The sequence below is a fragment of the Haemorhous mexicanus genome, chromosome 2 (assembly GCF_027477595.1).
Source record: "Haemorhous mexicanus isolate bHaeMex1 chromosome 2, bHaeMex1.pri, whole genome shotgun sequence".
Lineage (NCBI taxonomy): Eukaryota > Metazoa > Chordata > Aves > Passeriformes > Fringillidae > Haemorhous > Haemorhous mexicanus.
In genome coordinates this window covers 98,124,124-98,150,292 of record NC_082342.1, presented here as the reverse complement: position 1 = coordinate 98,150,292, position 26,169 = coordinate 98,124,124, and the positions used below count along the sequence as shown (strand labels likewise).

General features: G+C 39.4%; 1 protein-coding gene across 1 annotated transcript in view; it reads right to left on the bottom strand.

Annotated features, from left to right (window-relative positions):
- COL4A1 (collagen type IV alpha 1 chain) overlaps positions 1 to 26,169 on the bottom strand; it is a 119,767-nt gene that overhangs the window by 5,248 nt on the left and 88,350 nt on the right. Inside the window, exons 26-50 of the mRNA XM_059839700.1 lie at positions 25,978 to 26,146; positions 25,530 to 25,622; positions 25,332 to 25,436; positions 23,751 to 23,848; positions 23,306 to 23,456; positions 22,856 to 22,969; positions 22,282 to 22,449; positions 21,639 to 21,728; positions 20,903 to 21,055; positions 18,091 to 18,189; positions 17,911 to 18,000; positions 16,935 to 17,074; positions 15,922 to 16,052; positions 15,742 to 15,818; positions 14,899 to 14,997; positions 14,337 to 14,387; positions 12,279 to 12,464; positions 11,511 to 11,644; positions 8,072 to 8,144; positions 7,303 to 7,374; positions 5,806 to 5,934; positions 4,299 to 4,397; positions 3,938 to 4,150; positions 3,005 to 3,182; positions 101 to 215 (exon numbers count right to left, since the gene is read on the bottom strand). Of these exons, the coding sequence (XP_059695683.1) occupies positions 101 to 215; positions 3,005 to 3,182; positions 3,938 to 4,150; positions 4,299 to 4,397; positions 5,806 to 5,934; positions 7,303 to 7,374; positions 8,072 to 8,144; positions 11,511 to 11,644; positions 12,279 to 12,464; positions 14,337 to 14,387; positions 14,899 to 14,997; positions 15,742 to 15,818; positions 15,922 to 16,052; positions 16,935 to 17,074; positions 17,911 to 18,000; positions 18,091 to 18,189; positions 20,903 to 21,055; positions 21,639 to 21,728; positions 22,282 to 22,449; positions 22,856 to 22,969; positions 23,306 to 23,456; positions 23,751 to 23,848; positions 25,332 to 25,436; positions 25,530 to 25,622; positions 25,978 to 26,146 (3,027 nt within the window). The remainder of the gene's footprint in view (positions 1 to 100; positions 216 to 3,004; positions 3,183 to 3,937; positions 4,151 to 4,298; positions 4,398 to 5,805; positions 5,935 to 7,302; positions 7,375 to 8,071; positions 8,145 to 11,510; positions 11,645 to 12,278; positions 12,465 to 14,336; positions 14,388 to 14,898; positions 14,998 to 15,741; positions 15,819 to 15,921; positions 16,053 to 16,934; positions 17,075 to 17,910; positions 18,001 to 18,090; positions 18,190 to 20,902; positions 21,056 to 21,638; positions 21,729 to 22,281; positions 22,450 to 22,855; positions 22,970 to 23,305; positions 23,457 to 23,750; positions 23,849 to 25,331; positions 25,437 to 25,529; positions 25,623 to 25,977; positions 26,147 to 26,169) is intronic.

Below are 26,169 nucleotides of genomic sequence, written 5' to 3'. Positions count from 1 at the left end.
CCTAAAACCTGAAGGGATAGAATCAGATACTAAATTTCCATAGGTCAAAACCCTGAAACAAATGCTTTCCTCAGCTCAAAGTATGTCCCAGTGCACTTACCATGACAAAAGAGTAACCAATCCAAAGTGAGCTCCAGCCTTCAGGACATGGTGGTATTTGAATTGTTTGACTGTGAACAGCTATTACCATAGCAGGAGCTTCGCACACAGAGCATCTAGAAGGACCAAGATATGAATGAGCTGTGTGCACTTAAGGATTAATAGTTCTTTATTCAGAAACTACTTTCTCTATGGAATCTTGAAATAGAAAATGTCATGTTCAAAAGCAAAGGAAAATCACAATGTTTCATTTAGAAAAACAGCCAACTGGTTCTTCTTTTTTGTTAATTTCTAATTTATTTGATAAACTTCTAATTTCTCCCTTACTTAGAGACAGTTCAACTATTAAGTCTTATTCCTATTAGCTTTCCTATGAGAAAAGAACAAGAGACCTCTTATCTCAATATTTACATGTATTTTCTTTTTCTAGTCCCGTTTGTACTGAAGTTTCTAAAAGTGCTCAATGTCATGAACATGGGGGCAAATAGCCAAACACTATATCTCAGCAAGTATCACTTAAAAGTGGTCTACTCTGATCAGAAGCAAGTAACAGCAATTCATCATCCTAAACTTAGCTCTGACTTCCAGAGAAAAAGCCATCTCTCTGGAAAATGTCTTAAAAAAGCAATCACTGCTAATCTAATCTAAGGCAGACTCTTTGCCATTCATTTTCCTTGAAAGTGTTTTTTATTTACATTTGTGGTCTGTATCTCCAGTAAGAGATTTCCAGCAAAGTAACTTGCACAACAAACTTCAGAGCAATTCTCCAGAAAGGCATGCAGCAGCAGTTCTTTTACTTTAGATAAATTCCTCATGTTTCAGAACTGCTAGGTTACTGAATAATCTGATGACCAATCATCCCTCCACAGAATCATAAAAAACCCATGGGCTGGGCTGAAATTTTAATATGGGGGCTGGTAATAAGGAATTTGGTAGATATAATCAGCTTTTCCTTGTACAATTCTTCAACTGGCTGCTGCAGTTAGAAATTATGAAAATTATTCAAAACTAAACAGTCTGATTCCTGTTATCAGAGCAGGGAAAAGAATCAAGTGCAAAATGGATTAAGCTGGATTCTGGAAAATGCAGAGAAGCAAAGGTATTCAGAATGAAAGCCTTCTATTTCTGCCTTGTGAAGACTGCTTTCATACCTACTGCCTTCATCTTTAGTGCAGAAGCAAGAGAGTTATTTTAAGAAACACATCAATGAAAGAGTAAGTTAAAAGAAGGAATGTAAAGCTGCCTCTATTCTTGGAGCTCTGCTTTGCTTCAAGAGATTTCTGGTATTTCAGTAGAAGGCCTTACAGGAAAAGAAGTCCTATGATTCAAGGCAGCAAGTGACACTTCTACACATTTTCTACATTTGGACAGGGAAAACTGTTGGTTAAAAACACCAACTAATACAATAAATTGAAAGAAGAGTCCTAGAGATTCCCTGATAGTTTTCTAAAATGAATATTACAACTATTTCACTCAGTGCTACGAGGAGAAAACCACATAAGCATACATGCACACACACACACACACACACACACATACATATACGCACTTACGCGTTCTTATGGTGCAAAAGCTAATCCGTAGGCATAAGATAAAGCAAAGTGTTGGTTAGTAACTCCTTCAACAAGAGTTTCAAATGTGACTGTTAAAAGCTGTTTTGCATGATATGGGATGGCATAAAAGGAATATGAACTTCAGAGGCTGGTAATCTGAATTTTTTCTGAGAGTAAAGCCCCTTCCATTCACATGCAACGAACAACCAAAAATTTAAGACCAACAAAAGCTATAGTCTCTCTTGAGAATCTTGTCCTCAATCTGCCCATTCATTTTCAAAACATACCAACTTCTTTGGCACTAGACCAAAAGTAAGAATACAGAGTACAACTGCAGATACAAGATGGATTCCACTACACAAAATAAGTATCAAATGTTTTGCAGTAGAGCCATATAGCTTTTCGAACACCCAAGATGTCCAGAATACAACCTACTGCTGATTTGGATTGTCCTTTCTCTTGGATGCACCTCAGAAATCATTACCAGCAAACTCCACTCCCATTCATTAAATATGGCTGGAAGAGGGATCAGCAAGAGCTGATACTAATTAGAAGCAATGACAGAAAGGACAGTAATGCCTATATCTAATGATCATCACTTAAGCTGTAAGCTGAAGATTCCCCTTGTCAGACTCATATCTAATGGTGGGGTAGTTTGCCACACTCTTGCTCTCAACTCTGCCATCAGCACTGGACATATTATGCCAGAAGGGGTTTTCTAGTGATCTTAAAATTTCAAATGGACCAAAAGTTCAACACTGCATTGATGCAGAACAGTTATGTCTCTGATATAAGCACCATTCTTTATACTAGTTGTGAATCTGGAATTATTAAAAAAAATAGATGATTGATTTTGCAATTGTTTCTTTTAATTCAGACAATAATGGCTGTATTCAAGCAGAATGTCTAAAACAATGGAAGAAGCCTGTCAGTCTACTGTATGATAAAAATGCTACAGTTTTCAAACAAAAGGAAACTGAGCCCTAAAAAGCTTCTAGCTATGGCTAGTCAAAAACCAGAAGTGTTTCAGACAAGAATTGTGAAAAAATGCAAAACTTTTTCTCCTTCAAAGTACATCACAGCTTTTGCAAGACAACATTTCAAAGTATATCTTTTCATTTCAATTATACTCAAAATAGGCTATTCTATTTGTTTGGGTTTCCCCCAAAATGGATTTATTTTTGATCAAAGTCTAAACTGAAAACGCTCACACTTTGAAACATTTCATCAAAAGAATTCAAACTTTAAATTTAAAGGCAGGAAATAAAAATATACAGATTCAAAACCTTGTCCAGAAAAATAAAGTACCCTATGGTCTTTCCACAGGCTTTTTCACAGAACTAAAACCATACCTGCTGATGAATGGTCTGATATTATCACCAGTGATAGGAGCCATATTCATTGGCATGGGCTCAGGAGTAGACAGCCAGTAGGAGTAGTCATTCCTTGATGCAAAATTACAGACGTTGTTGATATTGCAGAATAAGAAAGGCATGGTACTAAATTTACGAAGACAGCTTCCTGCTGTGCCTGAAATGTTAAGTGAAAGGTTATTTCTTAACTGTTTTGTTAAGCCACCGCCAACTGCCTAACAATTATTTCCAGGAGCAGCTAAAAAAGGCAGAGAACACTTGCTCTGGATGGCCCAGTTTTCTCAGAGGAAGTGAATTCTCTTAGCTTCATGATGAATGAACAGGGCAAGGAAAGGAGTAGTCCAGTCTTGCCTGTAGAATTACAGAATACATTAGGTTGGAATAGACCTCTAGAGGTCATCTATCCTACTGCCCTGCGAGTTAGATCTGGTTTCTTGGGTCCAGATTTAGCTGAGTTTTGAGGATCTCCAAAGACAAGAAATTCAACCACCTCTCCGGGGTTCCGTTCCAGTGGTTGACCATCAGCATGATAAAAAAGCTTTTATTTATGTTTCACTAAATGTGTCTCATACTTGTGGTCCATTGCTGCTTCTGTCACTGAGACCCTCTGAAAAGGGACTCCATACTCTCTACCCTTCCTGTAGACAGCTGCAGACTGCAATGAAGGCCCCCCCCCATAAATATCTGTTAAGGCTGAGCAAACCCAGTTCCATCAGACTGTCCAAGACCCTGTAAGCCATCTCAGTAACTAGGTGTTGTATCCACTGTGGTATAGCAACATCTTCCTTGTTGTGGGATGCCTAGGTCTGAGCCAGAGCAATTACACAGATTTGCTCAATGCAGTGGTACAAATGAGAGCAACATTTGGTTTGTAATGAATTTTAACTGAATTCTAATTTGGTCTCCACTTACCCAGATCTTGGCCATGTGCTCTTTCATTGCCTTGTACATAAAGCAAGGAGTAGCCGTGGTAAATCAGCCTTGTTCCAAACGGACACGACGGTTCTTCAATGGTTTGACTGTGTCTGGTAACAAGGAAGCCATGAGCAACAGATGGTGCCCCTGGTGGGCCCATAGCCCCAGGCAAGCCATCAGGGCCAGGTGGACCAGGAAATCCTCTGGGCCCTACAACACAGAGAGGCTCCTTTTATTTCTGCAGACAGCAGTACTGCCCCTACATAACTAAAGAAGTGAAACTAGATACATTCACACCTAATACCACATGTTATTTTTCCATGAAGGAATCAAGTCTTTGAAGAATGCAGGGACTTACCTGGGGGACCAAAAGGACCAGCTTCTCCTTTCTGCCCAGGCTGACCATCAAACCCTGGACTACCAGGTGGTCCAGGTACACCTGAAGGTCCTGTCACCCCTGTTGAAAAACAAGTAATATTCAAATAATATCGAACAGGGTCCTGTCACCCCTGTTGAATAATTATTACTGGATATTATTTCATGTTAGTTCTGACCTTTTGGCTTTTAATACAGTACAGCATAGGTGTGCCTCAGCATAAACTAAAATCCTACAGATTCAGTGCATACTAGAGAATATATGAGGGCTACTGCAGGCAGTGATTCTCTAGTAGAGAAGGAGAAGTAAGGAGAGAGCATGTTTCTAAACAAACCAGCTTTTGCCTGGAATATGAAAAGGAATCTCTTCTCTCTCTGCTTATCATATGACTCAATCAAAGGTAGATCATAAAAAAGAAGGGTCATGAACAGCAGGAAAATGGGTATCCTCTTAGCTTCTTCCCAATTCAGACATATTTTATGTCTTCCTTTATCAATTTTAGGGATGCTATGAATCCTACACAAACTCAGGAAATCTGACTTCAGGAAAAGGAAGTTAATACCATCAGCACTATAGCAATATTTCTGTGACTCATCAGAAGCTTTAGACACTCCGAGCTTTCCTTTTCTGATCACCCAAAAAGAAACATTGTGTTGATGTACTGAACTGACTCCTAGTGACAGAGCAAGGGATTCTGCACAAGCAACCCCATGCTGTGTTCAATCACCGAGACTGTTTTATAGCTATTTCCTAAAGGAAAGCAGCTGCGGAGTTGTATCATCACCTTCAAGAGAAAACTTTAATATCTCCTATATTAACTAGGAAGAAGATATTCATTCTCCTCCACTGTAATTCCCCATCAACTCAACATAAATCATTCAGGAAAAAAACTTTCCCTAGAATCTTAACACTCCTGAGCTCCCATTCTCCATGTCCCATCATTCTGAACAACATGTCCTTGCGCCAGCATTGCATTTTTCCTACCACTTGCTCCATTCTCTTATTTGTTGATGTATTTCATTTTTGCAGTTCACCTACTCTTTATAAAAATTGTAATATCTGGACTAAAAGAAGAAATCCAGGACCATGGAACAAGCTTCCTCTGGAATTACTTTTCATTCCAGCATCAAGTGTTTTCCCCTATCCCAGAGGCACACAGTAATTAAGTTTGGATTCAAGACTAATGACAGAAGACACCTTAACAAATACATTTTTGGGAAAGGATAAGCAGAATGCTGCAAGTCATTCTGCCTACTGCTGATTTCAGATACTGATGTGATGCCTGCAGAGTGAGAGCCTATAAAAAAATCACCAGGAAGGCATCTGTTTTGGATGAGCTTCAAAAAGGAGCTTCTTCATCATTGATACAATTAAAGTGGCTTACAAAAACTGGATAATATTATACCAAAAATCTTGTCGTATCTAACCTACCTTTGACTATTTTACATTACAAAAAATGTGTTTCAACTGGCAAATTAGAAGCTCTCACCTTGTTGTCCTTTGGGACCTGGAAGTCCTGGGAATCCCTTGAGACCAACTGGTCCTACAGGTCCAGGTAAGCCAGGATCCCCTTTAATAAGCTGGAAAGGACCCGGTGGGCCTGGTGGACCTTGTAAGCCTGTGGAAATCAACCAAGAAAATCAGCATGCATTTAGTGTAGCACAATTTAAAAAAAAAGAAAAAAAAAGTTCCCTTGTATTGCCATTTATACAGTCAGAGACTGGAGCCTGTCACAGATAGTCGCAAGACATCAACACATCCTAGACTTTACACGTGAACAAAACTGCAAAGCTTCCCAAATTGAAGTCTATCTATGCAGACTTCTCATGGACTGAAATAGCTGTCCAGACCTTAGGCTGCATGGAGCTGTCTCATCAAGTTTGCAAACAGCCCCAAGCTGAGTGGTTTAGTCAATATGCTGGAAGGAAGGGATGCCATCCTGAGGCACCCTGACATGTGTGACAAGTGGGCCAGTGGAAACCTCATGAAGTTCAACAAGTGCATGGCCAAGTGCAAGGTCTTATACATGGGCCAGAGCAATCCACAATATCAGTACAGACTGGAGGATGAATGGATTGAAACAACCCTGCAGAGAAGGACTTGGGAAACACAAGTAGATGAAAAATGGGGTGAGTCTGCCACGGCTGCTTGCAGCCCAGAAAGCCAATACAGGGCTACATGAAAAGAAGTGTGGCCAGTAATGCTCCTCCTCTGCTCTGCTCTCATAAGAGCCCACCTGGAGCATCATACTGGAATATTATATTCCATTGCTTCTAATCTGTATCTCTGGGGTCCCCTGTACAAGGAGGGCATGTACCTGTTAGAGCAGGGCCAGAGCAGGGCCGTGAAAATGATCAGAGGGGTGGAAGAGATCTTCTATGAAGACAGGCTAAGAGAGTTAAGCTTGTTCAGCCTGGAGACGAGAAGGCCCGGGGAAGACCTCACTGTGGCCTTTCAGTATCCAAAAGTGGCTTATAAGAAAGACTGAGAGATTTTTTACCAGGGTCTGGAGTGACAGGGCAAGGAGCAACAGTGTGAAAGAAAGAAGCATTTACAGGAGGAGTGTGAATTTAGATTGGACTTAATGAGGATAATTTTTTTTACTGTGAGGGTGGTGAGGCACTGGAACAGAGGTTTCCCAGAGAAGCTACAGAAGTTCTATCCCTGGAAGCATTCAAAGCCAGGTTGGATGGGGCTCTGAGCAAACTGGTCTAGTGAAAGATCTCCCTGCCCATGGCAGGCAGGTTGAAACTAGATGATTTTTAAGATACCCTTCAAACCCAAACCCTTCTATGATTCTAATCTGACCATTCAGATGCTGATGCATGATACCTGGTTTCATATTCTGAGTTTTCACACAGAACAAAAGGGTGATGGAGTTATAGCCACAAATAACAACAAATTAATTAAAAATAACCATTTTACCAAAATAGTAACCATTTTACCAAAACAATCTGGGGGAAAAATGCATAAGTCTTCATCGTACCTGTAGATCCAGGAAGACCTTGGTCACCTCGCTCACCCTTAAGGCCTGGGAAACCAGGAGTCCCTTTTGGACCTGAAGCCAAACGAAATATTTGCATGAAAATTCAGTAATTTCTTGATTTGGAAGCATATGTGTAGAATAATCATGTAGACCCCCATGATGCGGACAAGGACATGACTTTATTAGCCCAAGTACTTTTTAACTATTTGCAGAAACACGATAAAAACACCACCACTAAGTCACAAATGATATGATGACTGAAAAGATATTTCTCTTATTTTTTCTCTTACTTCTCCTCAAAATTCTCTTAATTTAATAATATCATTCTCTAGACTAAAAGCATTACGTTTTTTCTATTAATAACTGTATTTTTTATATACCTGGTGTTTTCATGTACATGATGGTGACACTAGCAGGAATATATTCAACAAGAGAGACATACAGAGCTCACTTCCTCTCAAAAAAGTATAACATTTGCCTCTTCAATTTGCAAGAAAATCTTAAAGATCCTTGACTGGTAGCATCTAACAATCAATTTTACATCCCTATTTTAAAGGAAGTGCACATTTAATATCTGCAATGCAAGAATAAGCAAGAAACAAAAAATCTTAAGAAAAATCACAATGCTTTTGTATGTTTTACGATGCAGCTTTCAGTGTCCTGTTCAGTAATTATTAACATAGAGACAACATTCTTTGGGCGAGAGAGGAAGGATATGAAAGAGACATTTTTGCATACTTTTCAGGAGTATGTTAAGTTTCCTCCTCACCTGGAACACCTGGAATTCCTGGAGGTCCGAGATCACCCTTTGGACCGACATCTCCAGGCAAACCAGGACTACCCTGCATAAAAGAAAATGTGAAATATAGTTAACATACACTATTATGATATGACTCTCAAGTAGGCTGTGTATTACTGGAAACCTATGAAAAAAATATGACAAAGCCATTAAATTTAAGAAATGGTCATTCTCTCCCTCGATTAGCTGTGAAGCTTCTCCTACAGGAATAGGAGTGACAATTTGCTCTTTCTAAACTAATTTTTGCCTCAAAAGATACCAGATCAGAATGAGATCCTACTAGCACTGCAGTCAGTAAAAAGGTTCTCAACTACAGACCATATTATTATGAAAAACATCTGTAAGAACAAACCTCAGCAGATACTAATTTCAGTGCAGTCCCAGCAGGAGGTTGCTAGTTAGATAATTAAATGGGGTAATTCTAGCAGACTTGAAAACTTCTACATTCACACATGGGATGAAATTAAATATGCTCAACAATTTATAATTCTCTGGAGATTTTTACTTTTCAACAGGGCTAAAACACTCAAGGACTTAAAGCACTTCAAACACAATGGGAATTCCTCCTTCTGCCTTCAGCATTCTAAACTGTAGCCCTGAAATTAATGGTAACAAGTTCACTTTAGCCTCACTTCAAGGAAAATCAAGACCCTTTTTCAAAAGACACTGTAAATAGTCATTCAAATGACTGCCAATTTATTTTCTTCTTTTGTCTGTTGTAGATCATCTGCAAAAAGCTTGTAAGTATAGTTCAGAGTTTCTCCCTGGCTGATTTGGTATGACAGTGATAGTTCTCTATGTAATAAAACACAGAACACAGGTGGAGGAAAGAAATAAAATTCCTTTGCTAAGTAACCTACCAACCAGGAAGCTGGAGCTGTGAATTGAACACCCAGTGAAAAATAATGCCAACAGTAGAAGTCATCTTATCATATTTGCAGAGCAATAGAATAGGCACACAGGAGTGATTTTTCATTCAGTGCAAGTTAGATGTTTATATTAAGGTGAGAAGAACAACAAATGTCTAATTCTTTTCACTGATTATAAAGGGAGAAGAGATGACTAGTTAAAAATGGATGCCCACAGTTAAACTTCCAAAGACTCCAAAGTTAAACAAAAGAAGTGCTACTCTCAAGTGTGCTAAGGAAGGCATGAATGAAGTAAGATTCCCTGGTTTCCTTCAGTCACACAGTCACAGTATAAAGGATTGTTTAAAGAAATGGCCATCTCTTTGTATCATATATGTGAACTTCTGAAGCCCAAAACAGGAGGGCTAACTTTCATTCAGAAGGCACTCATGAGTCAATCACATTAAAAGAGAGGTGGGTTAAATATATGTGTATATATAAATATATATGTATATAATAGGTTATAATGGTAAAAAAAATATTTATAAGAGGAGTTTATTGGAAGCTTTCCATCAAAATACATTTCCCATAACAGTATGCATTTCCTAAATTTTTTTTCTCATCAGATACAGCTTGGTAAACAACTTTTTGGATCTGTTCCAAACAGAATAAAACTATTTCAGGAAAATGTTTCCGATCCCATTTCAACACTAAAATGAAGAGGAAAAAAACCATGAGATTTGTATTTCACAGCCTGATCTCTGCATTTACTTTCTTTGGATACAAGTTTTGGACAGGTTGTGTCACTCATGTTGCAACAAAATCTCCATTCTGATATAGGTAACCATGTACCTGGAGACCTGTACGAGCAATTGAGCCACATCCAGGGCAGGAGCCTGTCACACTGGGAACAGTGGAAACTCATCTTAGTATGTATCACCAGAGGAAGCTTAATATTTAATATCACTCTCACTGCAGCATTTCACACTGAGTTAACAACCTGCTACTATGAATTATGGCTCAAGGATAGTGAAACATTTTTTCTGATTGAAGGCATGGAATCAAAACCCTTAGGCATTTCCCATTCTTTCTCAGCAAACAGTCTCAGACTAGTATATCAACCACTGAAAAGCTCTACAATTTCCTGAGGTATAGAAATTTAGCTCTCTGCAAAAGCAGAGCAAATTATTAAACTAGGGAAAATATACTGGGGTGTTATGTTGGAATTTACTACCTTCAAAGCTGGTATGGTACAGTATGGTATCAAATATAAAAAGGTCTGAACGTGGAAGCAAATCCTTAAAATCTCCGTGAAGTGACTCCTGGATGCAGAAAAAGATGCACTAGATCTTTGCATTATCAAAAATAAAGCAGACCTTTAAAGTCCTGCATTTCGTATCAGGACATTATTCCTGAGTCTTTCTTCCTTTTGTACTCTAGGAATTTTCTCATCCTTTTTTCCATAAATATTATTTTGATTATTATTGTCCTTTTGATTGGAAAACACCTCTAAGATCATCAAATCCAACCACATTAACCCAGCACCACCATGTTCACCACTAAACCAAACACCTCAAGTGATATATCCACACATTTTTTGAACACTTCCAGGGACGGTGACTCCACCACTTCCCTGGGCAGCTCATTCTAATGCCTGACCACCCTTTCAGGGAAGAAATTTTTCCCAATATCCAATCTAAAGCTCCCCTGGCATAACCTGAGACCATTTCTTCTTGTCCTGTCATTTGTTACTCGGGAAAAGAGACCGACCCCTATCTGGCTACAGCTTCCTTTCAGGGAGTTGTAGAGAGTGATAAGGTCCCCTCTGAGCCTCCTTCTACTCTGGGCTAAATGATCTCTATTCCCAGTGTAGTAGGAAAGAAGGAATGAAAAGTTAAAAAATAGAGCATATTTTACAGTGTGGAAAAAGGGATCATACACCCTGAGAGAAAGAATAAAGAAGACAACTATTCTGGGTGACTGTCCTATTATATTTCATTCTTGTTAGTATACTGAAAAGTGACTATTTTAGGCCAGGGAAAATGAATAATATATGACAAAAATGTATTAATAGTATTGCCTGTTTGTAGTACTAAATCAGCAGCAATATTTCATCACTGACAGTACTGAAACTGCACTTTATTTGAGAGCCTTCATAACAAAAGCAAACAGTTCAGGTATTTTCAGAAGGCATGAAATTGATAAATGAAATTTATCATGAAATACGCAACCTTTAAAATTAACTACTAATGCATTTATCAGATTTATGGATGTGCTTCAGCCATCCCATACTGTTAAAACACTGTAAATTATATTTTGGGTGTTGTATGTTACCACTCACTATCTATAAATTTCTAATAAGTTCATTAGCTCATTGGGGCAGCCTTTCCAAGGAGAGCCCTGAAATGCTTTCAAACTGACTTTACATCATCAGCAGTGAGTGCAAAGGCACTTTGAACATAAAATATCATTGTTTTGAACAAGAAACTGTATGATTAATATATCCATTAATTACAAGAACCGGCTTTCAGCAAATCTGGAGTGTACTGAAAGTAACTTACTGGCAGTCCTTGGAAACCCGGATCACCTTTCATTCCCGGACCCCCAGGAGTCCCTGGCCAGCCATTGCTCCCTTGCTCTCCTTTGGCCCCTTTCAGACCTGGAGGTCCTGGTGGCCCTGTTGGACCTGGTAAACCTAAAACACAGAAGAAAAGAGTATGTAGTAGCAAAATTGGCTTACAGCAGTGTGTGATGGAGGACAAACAGGGCTTACAGACGGACAGAACCAAATGTTACAATCTTGTAACATTTCAAGAAAACAAGTAGGAGAATCTGTTGCAGGGAGTCTCCTCCTCCAATCATCTCTCAGCCTGTGGCTGATAGAGGCAGTTTTCCACATGTGCAGAACAAGCAGATAGTCCATCCTCAGGCATAAACATGCTAGAGATGCTTTGTAGCTCTGCTCCACTCTCCTCCTTTGCCTCTAGCACTGCCATGGAAAGGCCAAGCTGGGTCATTTTTAAATAATTAACCTCCAGCACACAGGAACATACAGCCCCGGATGCCTCAAAACAGTGAAGTCCACAGGGAAACATGGAAATGGGAGGCAACCTTCTCAACACTAGAAAGATTTCTGGACAAAGTTAACTGCTTGAGGACATAAAACCAGCCTGGTCTAGGGCATACTGCCTAAACTGCCTGTGAACAAAGGCTTTTCTCTGACCTGGGAGAAGAGGATAAACAAAGAAATGCAATATTGATTGTATTATTAATTAATTAATTAGGCAAGCCTTGATGAACAGCAATACTTTAATACCAAAGATAATTACCTGGAAGACCAGGTTGGCCTTGGGGTCCTCTGTCTCCTTTAGGGCCTTCAATTGCACTTCCTGGTAGCCCAGGAAGACCTTGGTTCCCTTTAGGACCTGGTGGACCTGCATATCCTGGTTCCCCTTTCAGGCCTGGGATCCCTGGACTTCCTGGGGATCCTGGAAAACCCACTTCACCTTTTGCACCTAAGATTTGAAACAACCACAGAATGTGATTAGAGAGAAGATCACAATCACTGAAACCTTCTGCCATATTATCCACTCATAGTAAGATTTATTCTTTTTGAAAACACTGACCTTAACTTCATGCACTTCTATAAAAGTTCAAAACTTCTGGAAAATTGTATTATTCTTCACATTATGATATAAAATATGAGGAAAGTAGTTTGACCAATATACCTTTTCTTATCTAAAATCATCACTGGGCTATTTTCAGTGACTCTTAAAATAGATTAACATTCAGCATCCCTCTACCACTCCTTACACAAAGATTATAAAGCCCCCAAACCTTTACTCCACAGCAATTATTATTGTCATAGTCAAGTAATGGATGTTGTGCTTGACTAACCACAAAACGTCTTGCTCCTGGAGAAAAATTGAATACTTTTTTACGAAAATCTAGATTTAGACCCATTGTACTTACTTTCACATTTGTACAAATAGTTAACAATTGCAATTCAATCTAGTTTTAGACTGAGCAAAAGAATATAAAGTAACTGGTATAAGTACAATAATAAAAAAACCCAAAATGTATAGAGAACACTACTCCTGGGTTTTTGCTGGAGCAGAAAAAGATTTTTAAATCCTTGACTTGTTTCTTTGGAACTACCACAGAAATACCTTTAGAATATATATTTACTCTAAACCCAGATATTTTTAAATGAGCTGAGCTGACAAAATGAGAGATGGGGAAGGTGAGAGAAGTGTTCTCATAATGTAGTGCTTTACACGCCTACCGAGCTACAATTAGAACATTTGCTAAATTCATTAAGTTCTTTAACATTAGGGTTTTCACAGTAGTTAATGACTGTTAATTAGTCTAAGGTGGTAAATAAAAGATATTCTGAAATTCTGGTTTATCACTTTGTATTGTCCAGACAAGTTTCCTTTATTAGTAGAATGAATGAGTGAGGAAGGGCATTGATATTTTAAGCTATGTAAGTTCTTCAAAATCTGCTGTGTCATGTTAATTTCATGGATGAACTACTTGAATTGCTTGTGTTTTCCACAATGGAAAGCTGTGGATAGTTAAAATTGAAAATTCCCCCATTATACAACAGCAGTTTAACATTTCTTGACTGCTGTATCTATTGCAGCCTAGTGTCTAGGATATACTTCTTTCATTAACTGGAGCATGGTGCATTACAGACACCTTGAACAAGCACTGAATCAAGCCAATCAAACCATTCTCACAGCACAGTGTAGTGACACACTTTTCAAAGAACATAAGGGGACTTGAATTGTCATAGTCATGTGACTGTACCCAAGCAATTAAGTCCCGAGCCCAGGTAATAAAAATTTTCAGTGGGATCTCAGTAGGACTCTGCTATTTTTTGCATCTCTGCACCATGCTCCTGTGCATAGCTTAGATATGCTCTATTGAGATACAGTAAATAACTGATTTAGCCATTAATATGTCTGGGCTGCAAAACAGGTTCAGGCAAAAAAATTACTACAGTATCCAGGCCACAAAACCACGACCTATAGCTGTCTGTGTGCAGAGCCTCACTAAACTTTGATTCTTGCAAAATTAGTAGGAAAACAGAAATACTTGGAGTCAAAAGCACAGCACACAAATATGGGAGTTATTTATATTACCTCATCACACCACAGCTTGCAGAGAATTCCACACTATGAATAATTACCTATTTTAGGGCATATCTAACTCCAAGATGTTGCCACTGTAACAGAAATCAGTATTGAACCTCTCAGAGCTTCTGCCTGCTCTGAGAAGGCATAGGATGCAAAAGAATGAAGTAGAAAGTATGTCTGCATTACATAATTATGGTTATAGTATGTTGGGAAGGAGGTTTATAATTGTTTAAATAAGTGTTTTACCTTTATCTCCCTTTGCACCGGGAAATCCTGGAAGCCCTCTACCTGGAAGACCTGCAGCACAGAGACAGCAAAAAATGAGAAGCTGGGAAAGTACTTACATTTAACCTGTAATGAATAAAACTCAATTATGCAAATACAAACTCCAAATAAATGGCTTATGCAAAAGTTCCTCAGGGCAGAGGCTGTTTTTGTTACGTACTGGTATTGTATTTAGCACAATGGGTCCTGTATGACTGAAAACCCTACCCAAAGAAAAGGCAAGGCTGCTCCACTATTTCACAGCTAAGTTTCAGCCTGAAATAAATGCCAAAACACAAATTCTTTAAAGTATTACCAGCCTTTGTGAAAGAAATTATTTCAATATTACATTGATTAAACACAGTTGCTCATCTAAATGATCACACTGCAACGCTGGATGATCGTAAGACACCAATACTGACTTTATATTCTAAGGTTTCATCCAAAGGGCTCAAAAGCAGGACACACCTCTACCAGCTACTCTTGTGCAGCCTGTGTCTGTGCATTTTCATACCATGGGAACTGATGATGACAGTCACAGTACCTTGTTCACCCTTTGCACCAGCTGCACCTGGAATCCCATCATAACCTGGTTCACCTTTCTGCCCAGTGGCACCAGCAGGACCCGGAAGACCAGGTTCACCTGAAAAACCATTGACATTTTCATTTGAACTATGACCTTTTTCTTCTCTCATGAAAAACTTTACTTTTATTTTTGCTCCCACACAGACCAAGCAGACATTGCATGATGACTTCAGTGTGACTTTTCACTGAGTTTACTTCTGAATTAAATCAGTCTGAGACAGGGCTCAAGTATTAAAGGTTTTTACACAGCTAATTATCATGAAACTCAGTGAGTTTAGAATGCAGGACCTCTAGCAAAGACTTGTGAATAGCACAGTCCATTGTCCTGTAAGATGACGTGTCCTGCAGCCAAAAAACTGAGAACAGGAGACTCCAAGACCAAAAATGCTCATAACAGCAATGGATTTACTCTCTTCCATACTCTACTTCCTTTCTAACATCAGTGAAATGATGATAATGTGATGATTCAGGTTTGGGCATAAAGATCAAATGGATTGTTTTTAAATGAACTCAGAAACAACAGAAGTAATGGCTGTAACAAAAACTGCTCTTTGGAAGGTGATAAAATCTATTCCTCTAACAGTGCAAAAGAAATACGAGCCCCCCACTACACTGACTCATATTTACCTAGGAAATATGTCAATATTGTCAAGCAATGTCTTTTTTGCTTATGAAATGAACAAATGCACTGTGAAATAGCTGAGCCAAAATGAATGTAGAATGCAAAAGATTTTGTTTTAGCCACTGCCTGGAGATGAACAATATTTTAAGTGTCCTTTGTTGGTTAATATTTCTTTTTTACCTGGTTCTCCTTTTAAACCTGGAATCCCACTTAAGCCAGGAAGTCCTTTTTCACCCTTTTCTCCATGGCGGCCAGGGCTTCCTAAAGAAAGGAAGAAAAATGTGTTTTCATGTGCGATATTTGATATAATTTTTACTTTAATTTTTCACTACAGTTTCTGTTTTGTAAAAGCATAAACACTTGCCTGGAAATCCTGCCATGCCAGGGGATCCTTTGGGACCTGGGGCACCTGGCATTCCAGGAACTCCTGCACTACCCTTTTCACCCTTATCTCCAGATACACCTGGACTACCCGTTCTTCCTGGTTCTCCCTAGAAGAAGCAGCACATATAAAATACAGACATTAATTCAGAAACAGTTTTTTCTGTATGCAGTGGTAGATGTCCCACTTACCCCTCTTATCCATCTGAATTTAAAGAATTCCATTGTTTTTCCACTTCTACACAATGTAATTTTAGATTAAATTTGGTGTCAAATTCCACTATTAGAGTTTTTCAAGTAATCTAGCAATTGCTTAATACCTACATATGAAAATGAGCACATGAGCACTCTTCTATGCATTTTTAGGATGGTTATACAAAGTCTTTTGAAAATTATCCTTTTAATTTATTACACTTCATCATCTTAAAAAAAATCTTTTTTTGAGTCCTCAGTAAGTTTGCTACCAGATTACCAGGTATTATTTTTTACCATTTTTACTTATAAATTCATTATAACTGTCATTGTACAGCTAGGAAAAGGAATATGAAACAAATGAGAATCCTATTAGATACTATTAGAGATTAAATTAAACTTTACAGACAGTATTAACACTGTTCACTTATCAGCAGTATCTGAGCACTGTATAATATCTTTCTAAAAGTACAGTAACGTTATTTTAGTGTGATTATTTTCCCTGTTCGTAAAATGCCCTTTTCACATCACTGACTTAGTATTTTTCAAAGTTCTTCCCCTTCCCTACATTTCTAGCACTGCCAATTAGCCTATTTTGAACAGAGATAATAAAAAAGAACACTGGAGATATTGGCTCCATCCAACAGAATGCATCTAAACCTGTACATATGCACACCTTTCAAGTTTTTCATAAGGCAGGTAAATTAGTATAATAGAAAATGTAACAAAACAGCTCAAAGGCCAACAGCATCTTTTCAAGTGCTTGGTAAAGATAACCAAATCCTTAAGGGTATAAATACCTTCTCACCAGGAGCCCCTGGAAAGCCAATTCCAGGAAAACCTGGTGCTCCTTTGTCTCCTTTTTCGCCTTTTTGTCCAGGGAACCCTGGTGTGCCTGGTGAGCCTGGTACTCCAGGAAGACCCTTTTCTCCAGGTGTTCCTAGTAAAGAGAAGGGGAAAATGGGTACATCAGAACCAGTGGTACTTTAGCATTGCTGACAGTGATGTTTCAGTGTTACTTTAGCTATTCAGAGCTGTGAAAGTAAGTAAATTTTCTTTTGAGATTCACTCTCTAAATGGGACTTTCTACGGGAGGATCAACTCTACACATAGAAGATAATCATAATCTTGGATTCAGAATAAACAAAGATCTTGCTAAAAATATGAGCTGAATACAACTTTATTTTTACTTGAATAATTTCTAATAGTACTACAAAGTGACTCTTCTGCAGCATACGTTTTCTGTCCTTATTTACCATTTCAGACTTTCATGTTTGCTTTCCTAAATATGCTAGACATAAGGCCATCCCAAAGGAGACAAAGTTTCCATGCTGAGTTATAGGTTCTTCTCCATTTTATTCTTTACCAATCCCTTCCATAAAAACATTATTCCCAGACCTCTAGAATTCATAATTGACAGGTAGTACACAGCAGCTCACCAAACCTTTTAGAAGGGGGAAAATACACAAGAAGCTTAATGCAGCTCACAGACTATCAGAGACAAACAGGCACCACTGAAAAAACTGCCTGCCTGAAACAAGCACAGAAAACCTAAAGATCCAGCTAAAGGATTTGCATGTAGAAAATTAGGAAACCATCCTATTATTTGTATATGACAACAGGATTGAAAAGCAATGTCTCAAAAGCCTAACATTCAGTCACTGCAAACAGCGCAATTGTTTAGTAGATCTACACCAATAAATATTCCATACAGGTTTCTCATATTCTATATAAACTTAAGGAGAGAAATAAGAAGAAATTCCTAGCAATCAGTACCTGGCAAACCCATTTTACCAACTGATCCTTTTTCTCCGGGAACTCCTGGATCCCCTGGGTACCCTGGGGGGCCTTGATCACCTTTTGGTCCTATGGACAACAGAGAAATTAAGAATTCCATCATTAACAAGGTTTAAAATACCTGACAAACAGTCTGTCTGCTGCTAGCTTCAGACATACCTGGCTGTCCTGGAGTACCGGGTTCACCATCTCTCCCTGGAATTCCTGGCTCTCCATAATCCCCACGTAGCCCTTTTTCTCCTGTTGCTCCATGGTCCCCTGGACACCAAAAAGAAAAACACAGTGAGATCAGTTTTATCACAATTTACTGTAATTACATATAATAATCCTTCTAGTTCATTTTTGATCACTGCTGCTTCTCTCTGTTGAACAAGGAAATGGCTGAGTAAAACACAACTTTCCAATCATTAAACAGTACTGAGAAAAGGCTGAAAACTATTGCAATGGAGATTTTATGGGTGTCTGTGCAAATTACAAAGCAAGTTACATCTATAAAAGAAATTGGAATGAATGTGTGTTTGAGTTAGATTAATGAGTTATTTGAAAAGTGGCCAACAGGTGTTAACAAAAATTATTGATTTGACTGTTCAGCTCTCTAAAAAGGCACATGTGAACAACCAGTAAACAGCCAAAAATTTGCTGTTTTCCCTGCTCTATTTAATGTTAAAGCACCTTCAGAAGGCTTGATCTCTTACTCTCTACTGTGCCTCTTCTCCAACTTTATTTCCATGCCTTTTGTTCATAAACAATTCTGTTAGTGTTGCAGAGAGGTGCAGGACAACAGGTTACTAAAGATAAGTTACTGAAAGTTTTTAAGCAAGAAGCTTTTATTAAAAACATTTCAAGACATCGAAACCCAAATTTTTTCATTAAGCATCACTGATAATATGCCTCAAAAATTCTGAGTCTTCTCTGCACTGTTTGTCTTTTGGAGGCTTCTAAAAGCATTACTGTGATATTCATGTCTAGAGGAATGAAGTAAGCCAAAAGATCAGCAAAGTTATGGAGTATAACTTAATTATTTCTCTCTGATGGTACTAAGTATCTTTTGCTTGGGGAGGATGAGATAAGAGCAGAAATTTGCAGGCTGGGATCTGTTTGGAACCTACTCTTCCAGGCTGTGTGATCCAGGCCAATCTGTAGACTGCATGTGGTCAGGAAAAGGTAGAGTGTAGAAGTTTGCAAGCATGCATTGTTAGTGCTGGAGAGATTAGTAAATTAGAAACCAAAGAAATTAACCATTTGAAGTTCTCAGCAAAGGTTTCTTTATTTGCATGTAACAAGTGTGCCTAATTTAAATTTCTAGGAACAAAATAAAATTAATCATCCTACATCCCAGTAGTAGATAAGGAAATAGTGAAAACAACTACATACCACTGTACATATCAAGATCAGAAACAAATGAGCAAAAATAATCTAGATGAAATCTTTATAGGCTGGGAGCTTCATTAAAGTACTCTCAGAAGCTGCATCTCAGCTGAAGGGCAGATGTACTCACTCCTCACTTGCTGACACCCTCCCCTGCAGTCCCTGGCTGCCCAAGCTGCAAGGCACTACTTACCCACATGCCCAGGTTTCTCTGAGACCCAACCAGAACACGTGAGCCCAGATCTCCTTCTGACAATTAGCCAGGACATGGAGATAAGAGGTAGCTAAGACTGGGATACTCTCCTGTTTCCACAGTTCAAATACAACACAGTATAGTTATTAGTGATTCACTGTCAAACTGGAAAGGAGTCTGCCCTGGAATACACTGATGAAATGTACAGATGACACTCAAAAGGAAAGGCTCAAAAAGAGGACAGGATTAGACTACAGAAGGATTTTGAAGAGTTGGAGTGAAGCTTGAAAACCATCACAGTGAAAATCAAAAAGCATAATGCACCACGTGTATGACAGAAGAAGTCAAAAACCCGCATACAAAACGAAAAATTATCACACAGTAGTCCAGAACTAAGAGACTAAGAATTATAGCTAATCACAAACTCAGTCAGCTATTGTTTCAAGAAAGGGAAATTTCATTCTAGCCAGGCCTGAGTTGAAGTGCTTTGCTTGTTTCAGCAATGTGCACTCTAACAAGGATGCAGCCAAACTGGGAATGATAATTGTTTCAGAAAACATGATATACTATTAAAGCCTGAAGGACTTGGTTGAGGGAAATTAAAGACCACTAGATTTCAGTAGCTCCCTTTTAAGCTCTACATTTCTATTTGAACAAAAAAAGTAACCATTTATTAAAAACTCTTGTTTTTTTCATAAAAAGTAATGTATAGTAAGAAGAAAAAATATTAAAAATATGCAAAATACACACAAATTATTCTTTGAAAAGAAATACAGGAGAGAAAATTATTTCAAACAACTAATTTATCAATTAGCAGTAAAACTAAAAAGCCAAGAAGAATGTATTATCTAAAAAAGCCAACAAATCTATAATTATGAAGTCTCTAAACAGAAAACTGATTGCCTTTCTCCTGCATACTTCCAGATATTTCTAAACTGACATAAGTTGATCTGTTTGTATCAGCATTTCTTTCCTGAATTTTCTTCAGGTTACAAGAAACATGTGTCAAAAAAGGCTGCTCACTTTTTTTCTTACACTATCAGTTGATCTTCATGACCACAACTACATGTTTTACTTGAAAGACAGCTTTTCCCTTCTGGAAATCTCTAGTTTTACTTTTTAAATTTCTTTTATTTTCAGAGAGTCTTGTGATTAAAGAGGTAAAATCAATTATAAAAGAACAAATTTAACCTCTTCTGTCCAAACAAAACCCTTTGCTCTGTGATTATTCTTTTTTTCTATAGAGTTGAAAAACACCAGAAAAATATCTATATTTGCTGTGCAAAACTATTTAATTTTCTTTTAAAAACTGTTGCCTAAAACTAACAAAAAACTTAATTCAAAGTACTGCTGCTTGGTAGTATAAGAGTGTTAATTCCACTTATTCACACAGTTAGAGAATAAAGTTACCTTTTTCTCCTTGATCTCCCTTCTGGCCTTTGAGGCTAACCATGTCCATGTTGTCTATTGTTCCAGGTTTTCCTGGGAGACCAGCTTCACCTTTATCTCCTTTAACACCAGGATCACCTTGTGGTCCAATTACACCTTTGAAACCTTGGCTACCTGCAAAGAGACAGCACTGAATGGTGTAGGGGCATATAAAACTTTGCAAGAATATTTAGTAGACAACAACAAATTAAATTAGCTATTTATTTTGTTTTTGGGCACCAAATAGCATGTTCTGGAACAGCTCCTATGAATTTCTTTTTATACTTCACAATAGCTCGGTCAGAAAGTTGACATATTTTTCCCACTTCCCAGCCATTAATTTCAGACTCTTGAAACAATAAGGACAGGAGTTTGGCAGCAATACAGAGCATTATCTGAGACTCTTAATTAAGACCTTCCTGCTAGCTTTTAATAATTTCAAATAGTGTATTTTTCTTGAAGTAATACCTATGGCAGCCCCACACCTAGCAAACCCTTCTGCTCTTGAAGAATGGATCAAAATTCATGTTTTGGTGCCCAAACTCATGACTGCTCCTAGGATATGATATTTTATACTATATCTAACTTAGAGGAAGGTCACTTGACATAAGCTGTTCCTTAGGCCAAACATACTCCTTATCTTTGGTTATTTCCCTACTTCTGCTGGGGAAAAGGTGTGGGGTTTGCAATTTTTATTTTGAGAAAATCTCTCTCTTACCTTTTTCACCAGGAAACCCTCGATCTCCAACTGGCCCAGGAGTTCCTGGCAATCCAGGAGTTCCCATAACTCCCATTTCTCCTTTGGGTCCTGAAGCCAAAGAAGAAGAGTGAATAAAAGAAAAGTAAAGCAAGCAGTGTAAAGAAATACAAGAAACAGAATTATTTACTGCCTATCATATTAGGAGTTGCACTACTTAGGAAAAATGGGACAAAGAAGATGATTAAATTAAAACAGCCCAATAGAGAAAACAACAGTATAAACAGTATTATGAAAACCAGAGGAAGACAGTTTGTAATGGGTTTTTGACAAATTCTTTAAATTTCATATTACAGCAAACAATGCTGTCATTAACAAAGGCATTATTAAAACCATACTCTATCACTAAAACTGTGCAGAATAATCCTCTTTCATTATTACAGGAGCAAGGCTAGTTCCTTCAACCTGCTGGATTTGGTCCATGAAAGGACTTCAGCAGCAGTTCAGTTACATGTGCAGAGCTGCTTTACTGACATCAGTCCATGCATTTTCCCAAGCTTGGGCTCTTTGATCAGTAAATTCCTAACTGAGTGAAAGGGTGTGCTGCCACAACTTTATAATACAGCTGTCAAAGAGGCTGATTTCTGAGGGACAAGTTGTTTACCTGTTGATCCTTTCAGTCCAACAGCCCCCTGTGGACCTGGCAGGCCAGGTAACCCCACAGAGCCTGGGACTCCTGGCTGGCCTGGGCTACCTTTATCTCCTTTAGGTCCTGGCATATCTAGACCTGGGACACCAGGGAAGCCCCTTTCTCCTTTTATTCCAGGAAATCCTAGGAAAAACAGAAGATACCGGATTAGTCCATAACAAAAGACCAGGAAAACCATTAATAAGCATATCTGACCATGTCCACCTGTGATTCACAAATTAGATGGCATAGAGGATGAAGACTCAAAGGCAGACAGCAGAACCAGTCCTCATCTCCTAGGAGAGGCTCTGAACCTGTATCTATTATCCATCAATAACCTGAGGAGACCAAACCAAATGCCAGAAATCCTCTCAGGAGGCCTCACCCTGCATTTTGGACCACATGGAGGAGGCCCACCGGCATGCCCCCCCCCATCTACCCCTATCAAATTCACACTGCAAAAAGTTCTCGAGCAACACTTTTACCTGTGTTATCCACTTAGGTCAAAATTCTGTTCTTAAGCAGAATCATGGTGGTATTCTCTGCTCACCTGGTGGTCCCTGGGGTCCCGGCTGCCCAGCAGGTCCTGGCAATCCTGGAGGGCCCAGCCCCGGTGCACCTGGAGGGCCCTGCAAGCCTTGGAGACCTGGGAGACCAGGGTCACCTGCAGGGAGACAGGAGAAACATAGACCAAGCACTCTCTGATGCTGTTTGACATCTTGCCTGCTGAAGATGCCACATGAGGTGCTTTGGAAGCACATGGCCAAGGAGACTTCATTCAGCCACCAACACCTCCAAGCCTGGGCTTGGATGAAGTGCTGCTCTTTGCTGCTAGCATTTGCTACTGGTGGGTAGTAGGAAAAAACGAGAGAGAAAAGGGGCAATTCCCCAAGGTATCAGTAGGATATTTCAGTAATGATTAGACTTTTCACTGCATCTGCAGGAGAGTGACTTTAAAACGAAATACAAATACAGAACTGTATTTTTTCAGTGATGTTACCTCTGAATCCCTGCTGTCCAGGTATGCCCGGGAAGCCCTGCTCGCCACGTAAACCAGGCAGTCCTGGACTTCCCTTCTCTCCAGGGATGCCAGCTGGGCCAGGGGGGCCTGGCAACCCCTTAGGGCCAGGCAGACCTACACCAGGTTCACCCTAGCCAAAGAAACACAATAGATTAGGAATCAACACATCAGAACCAAGAAATCATTTATTAAATGTATCTAAATCATGCTGTATCGGGCTTATGTACAGACCTCTTTACATGACTTCAGGGGAGAGCTGTAAGCCCTTTAATGCCAAGCATTTATCCATCTACTCTGTCCCCTTGTGTGCACAGTGAGAAACATAAAATGAAAGGCAGTTTGGCCAACTTCTAAAGTTTTTCCTTGCCCATGTTCCTGTCAACATGGGGAGTCACAGATAAAAGTATCAGCAGCTGACATCTACCTTTTGGCCTTGTAAACCTGGAACTCCTGGCAAACCATCCAGACCAGGAGTTCCTGGAGTTCCTGGCTGACCAGGTGAGCCAGGCTGACCTTGGAAACCTATAAAACAAAGCAAAACAAACCAAGAGTCACATCATTACCCTCTCTGTCTGTAAGTGATCTCTGCTGTTTCTTTAAGCCTCTAAACTGAACTATTCACTAGGATGTGTTAACAAAGACCTGGGTAGTCAAACTTCTAGGCCTGCCAGTATGCAAATGTTCCAATAAAGATTCAAACACTGACTTTTGTACAGCAGTTGGCTTCTGATGAGAAACAACCACCCAGAAGAAATAAATGCTGAGTGTCTCCTCTTAAATAATAGCCTTGTGGGTTCATCTCCCATCTCACTTGTGAGAACCATCCTGCAAAACTGGGTTCCCAAAGTTTTCTTCAGAAAAGGCAACTTCATGTGTGAGGCATCAGACTGAGGGATGCACAACAAAGCCCACCTGTGAATCAACACCTTTTGTGCAGTATATGTCTTGTGACACACTCTACGTGTCCTGCTGAGGGTTTCATACAGAAGGTTTCTATGCCAGAGCTGGCCCATGAACTGTACCTTAGGAATGCAAGAAGGAATACCTACAACATTCTGCAAATCCCTTAAAGAGAGCACTCACTCAACACCAGCACACACACAGCAAAAGCAGACCAAGCAGGCAGAAATCCAGCTTTTAGGCTAAGACCTCAGAATGTCATTGGGCAGGGCTGAGTTCATGGAAGGGTCCTTTAAAGAAATATATTTAATGTGTCATTGCTTTCATCTGGCATCCAAGTGCATACAGCAATTCTTTACAGATACAATGGGCCTTTTCTGCTCAGGTCCCAGTGCACTCTCAGAGGAACCAGACATGGTTACAGAGAAAAATATGCCTTATTAAATTTCTGACCCTCCCAGTTCATTCATGTGTGGAATCATAAGAAATAATAATGAAGACACCAAAGAATTTTGATGATCGAGGTGGCTGCTGAAAGTTCAGTCATCTAGCTCTAAATGAGCAGCAGTACTGTGAAATACATCTTCAAAAATTCCAAAACATTTAGACTCCTTCTAAGCTAGTTGCATATGCTGACAATGGCCATGGAGGGAAGACTACACTTATGTTGAGTAAGCTGGAATTCTAACCAAGCCACTCTCAGCTGTCTGGGATCCAGCAGAGCTGTAAGCTCTGGCCCACAACTGGTACAGTTACATCAGCATATTATTTGGACCAACTACACGTAGTGTTTTTCATCTCTCAGAAGGGTCATCTCATCTCAGCAACTTCAATTGCTGCAATGTAAGATGCTGCACCATACCACTTTCCATTCTGGCAGTAGCTGTGACATTGTCTGTAGGTGCACCTCTGCACTACACAAAGCAAGTGTGCAGCTGAACTCTATCAAAAGAATGCTCACTGTGCTGCTGGCTGACTTTTGCAAAGGAGATTCTTCAGCTGCACCTCCCAAATCCCAAGTAGCTATGGCTGGATGACAGTGCAGGCATAGGCCTCCACCCACACTCCAGTTACACCAGCTCTTAAATGGACAGCTTCATCTTACCTTTGGGACCTGGAGGTCCAGGGAACCCTATCCCTGGCTGCCCAACAGCACCTTTTTCTCCTGGTAGGCCAGGTCTGCCTGGAAGCCCAGGATTCCCTTTGTCACCTTTGCAAATAAAAACAAGACAAATGTTAACACAAAGGTTCTGGGGAACAGAACCATCCTGATAATCAGACAAAGATTAAGAGACTGCTGTACCTTGGGGTCCAGGGAAACCAGGTGGCCCAGGAAGGCCATCTGCCCCAGGAGGTCCAGGGAGCGATATAGTTCGTCCTGCTTCCCCCTTTGCTCCTGCAAATGTAAAGTTGTATTAGAGTACAGGAACTAATGAAGTAAAACAAGGGACTGCTACCTTGACAGCATTATCAGTTCATCCATACCATTAAAAGTGATTTGTTAGGAAGTTTTTTTGGTAGAAGCTTCATAAAAAACTGAAACCTAAACCATCCCATTTCGCCTAGCAAATCCTTCAAGAAAACTGCCCTCAAAAATTTGCAATTATAGTGGTGAAAGTGAGCACTGATTCAAATTAGAAAGTCTTTTTATTTCTGGGTTAAATTCCTGGCGATCCTCTAGGCTGTACCATTCAAAGGGCACAATCTAATTTTTTTTTTTTTGTATTTTTTAAAACATATTATAGCATTACCTGGAAGTCCTGGTAAACCCGGGGTTCCAGCAAAGCCTCTGTCTCCTTTTTCACCAGGTAATCCTGGAGCACCTATCCCAGGAGAGCCAGGAAAACCTCTTTCACCACGCACTCCAGGGAATCCAGGTTGGCCAGGGGGACCACGCTCTCCTTTCAAGCCAGCTGTACCCTAATTTTTGGAAAGTATAAGTG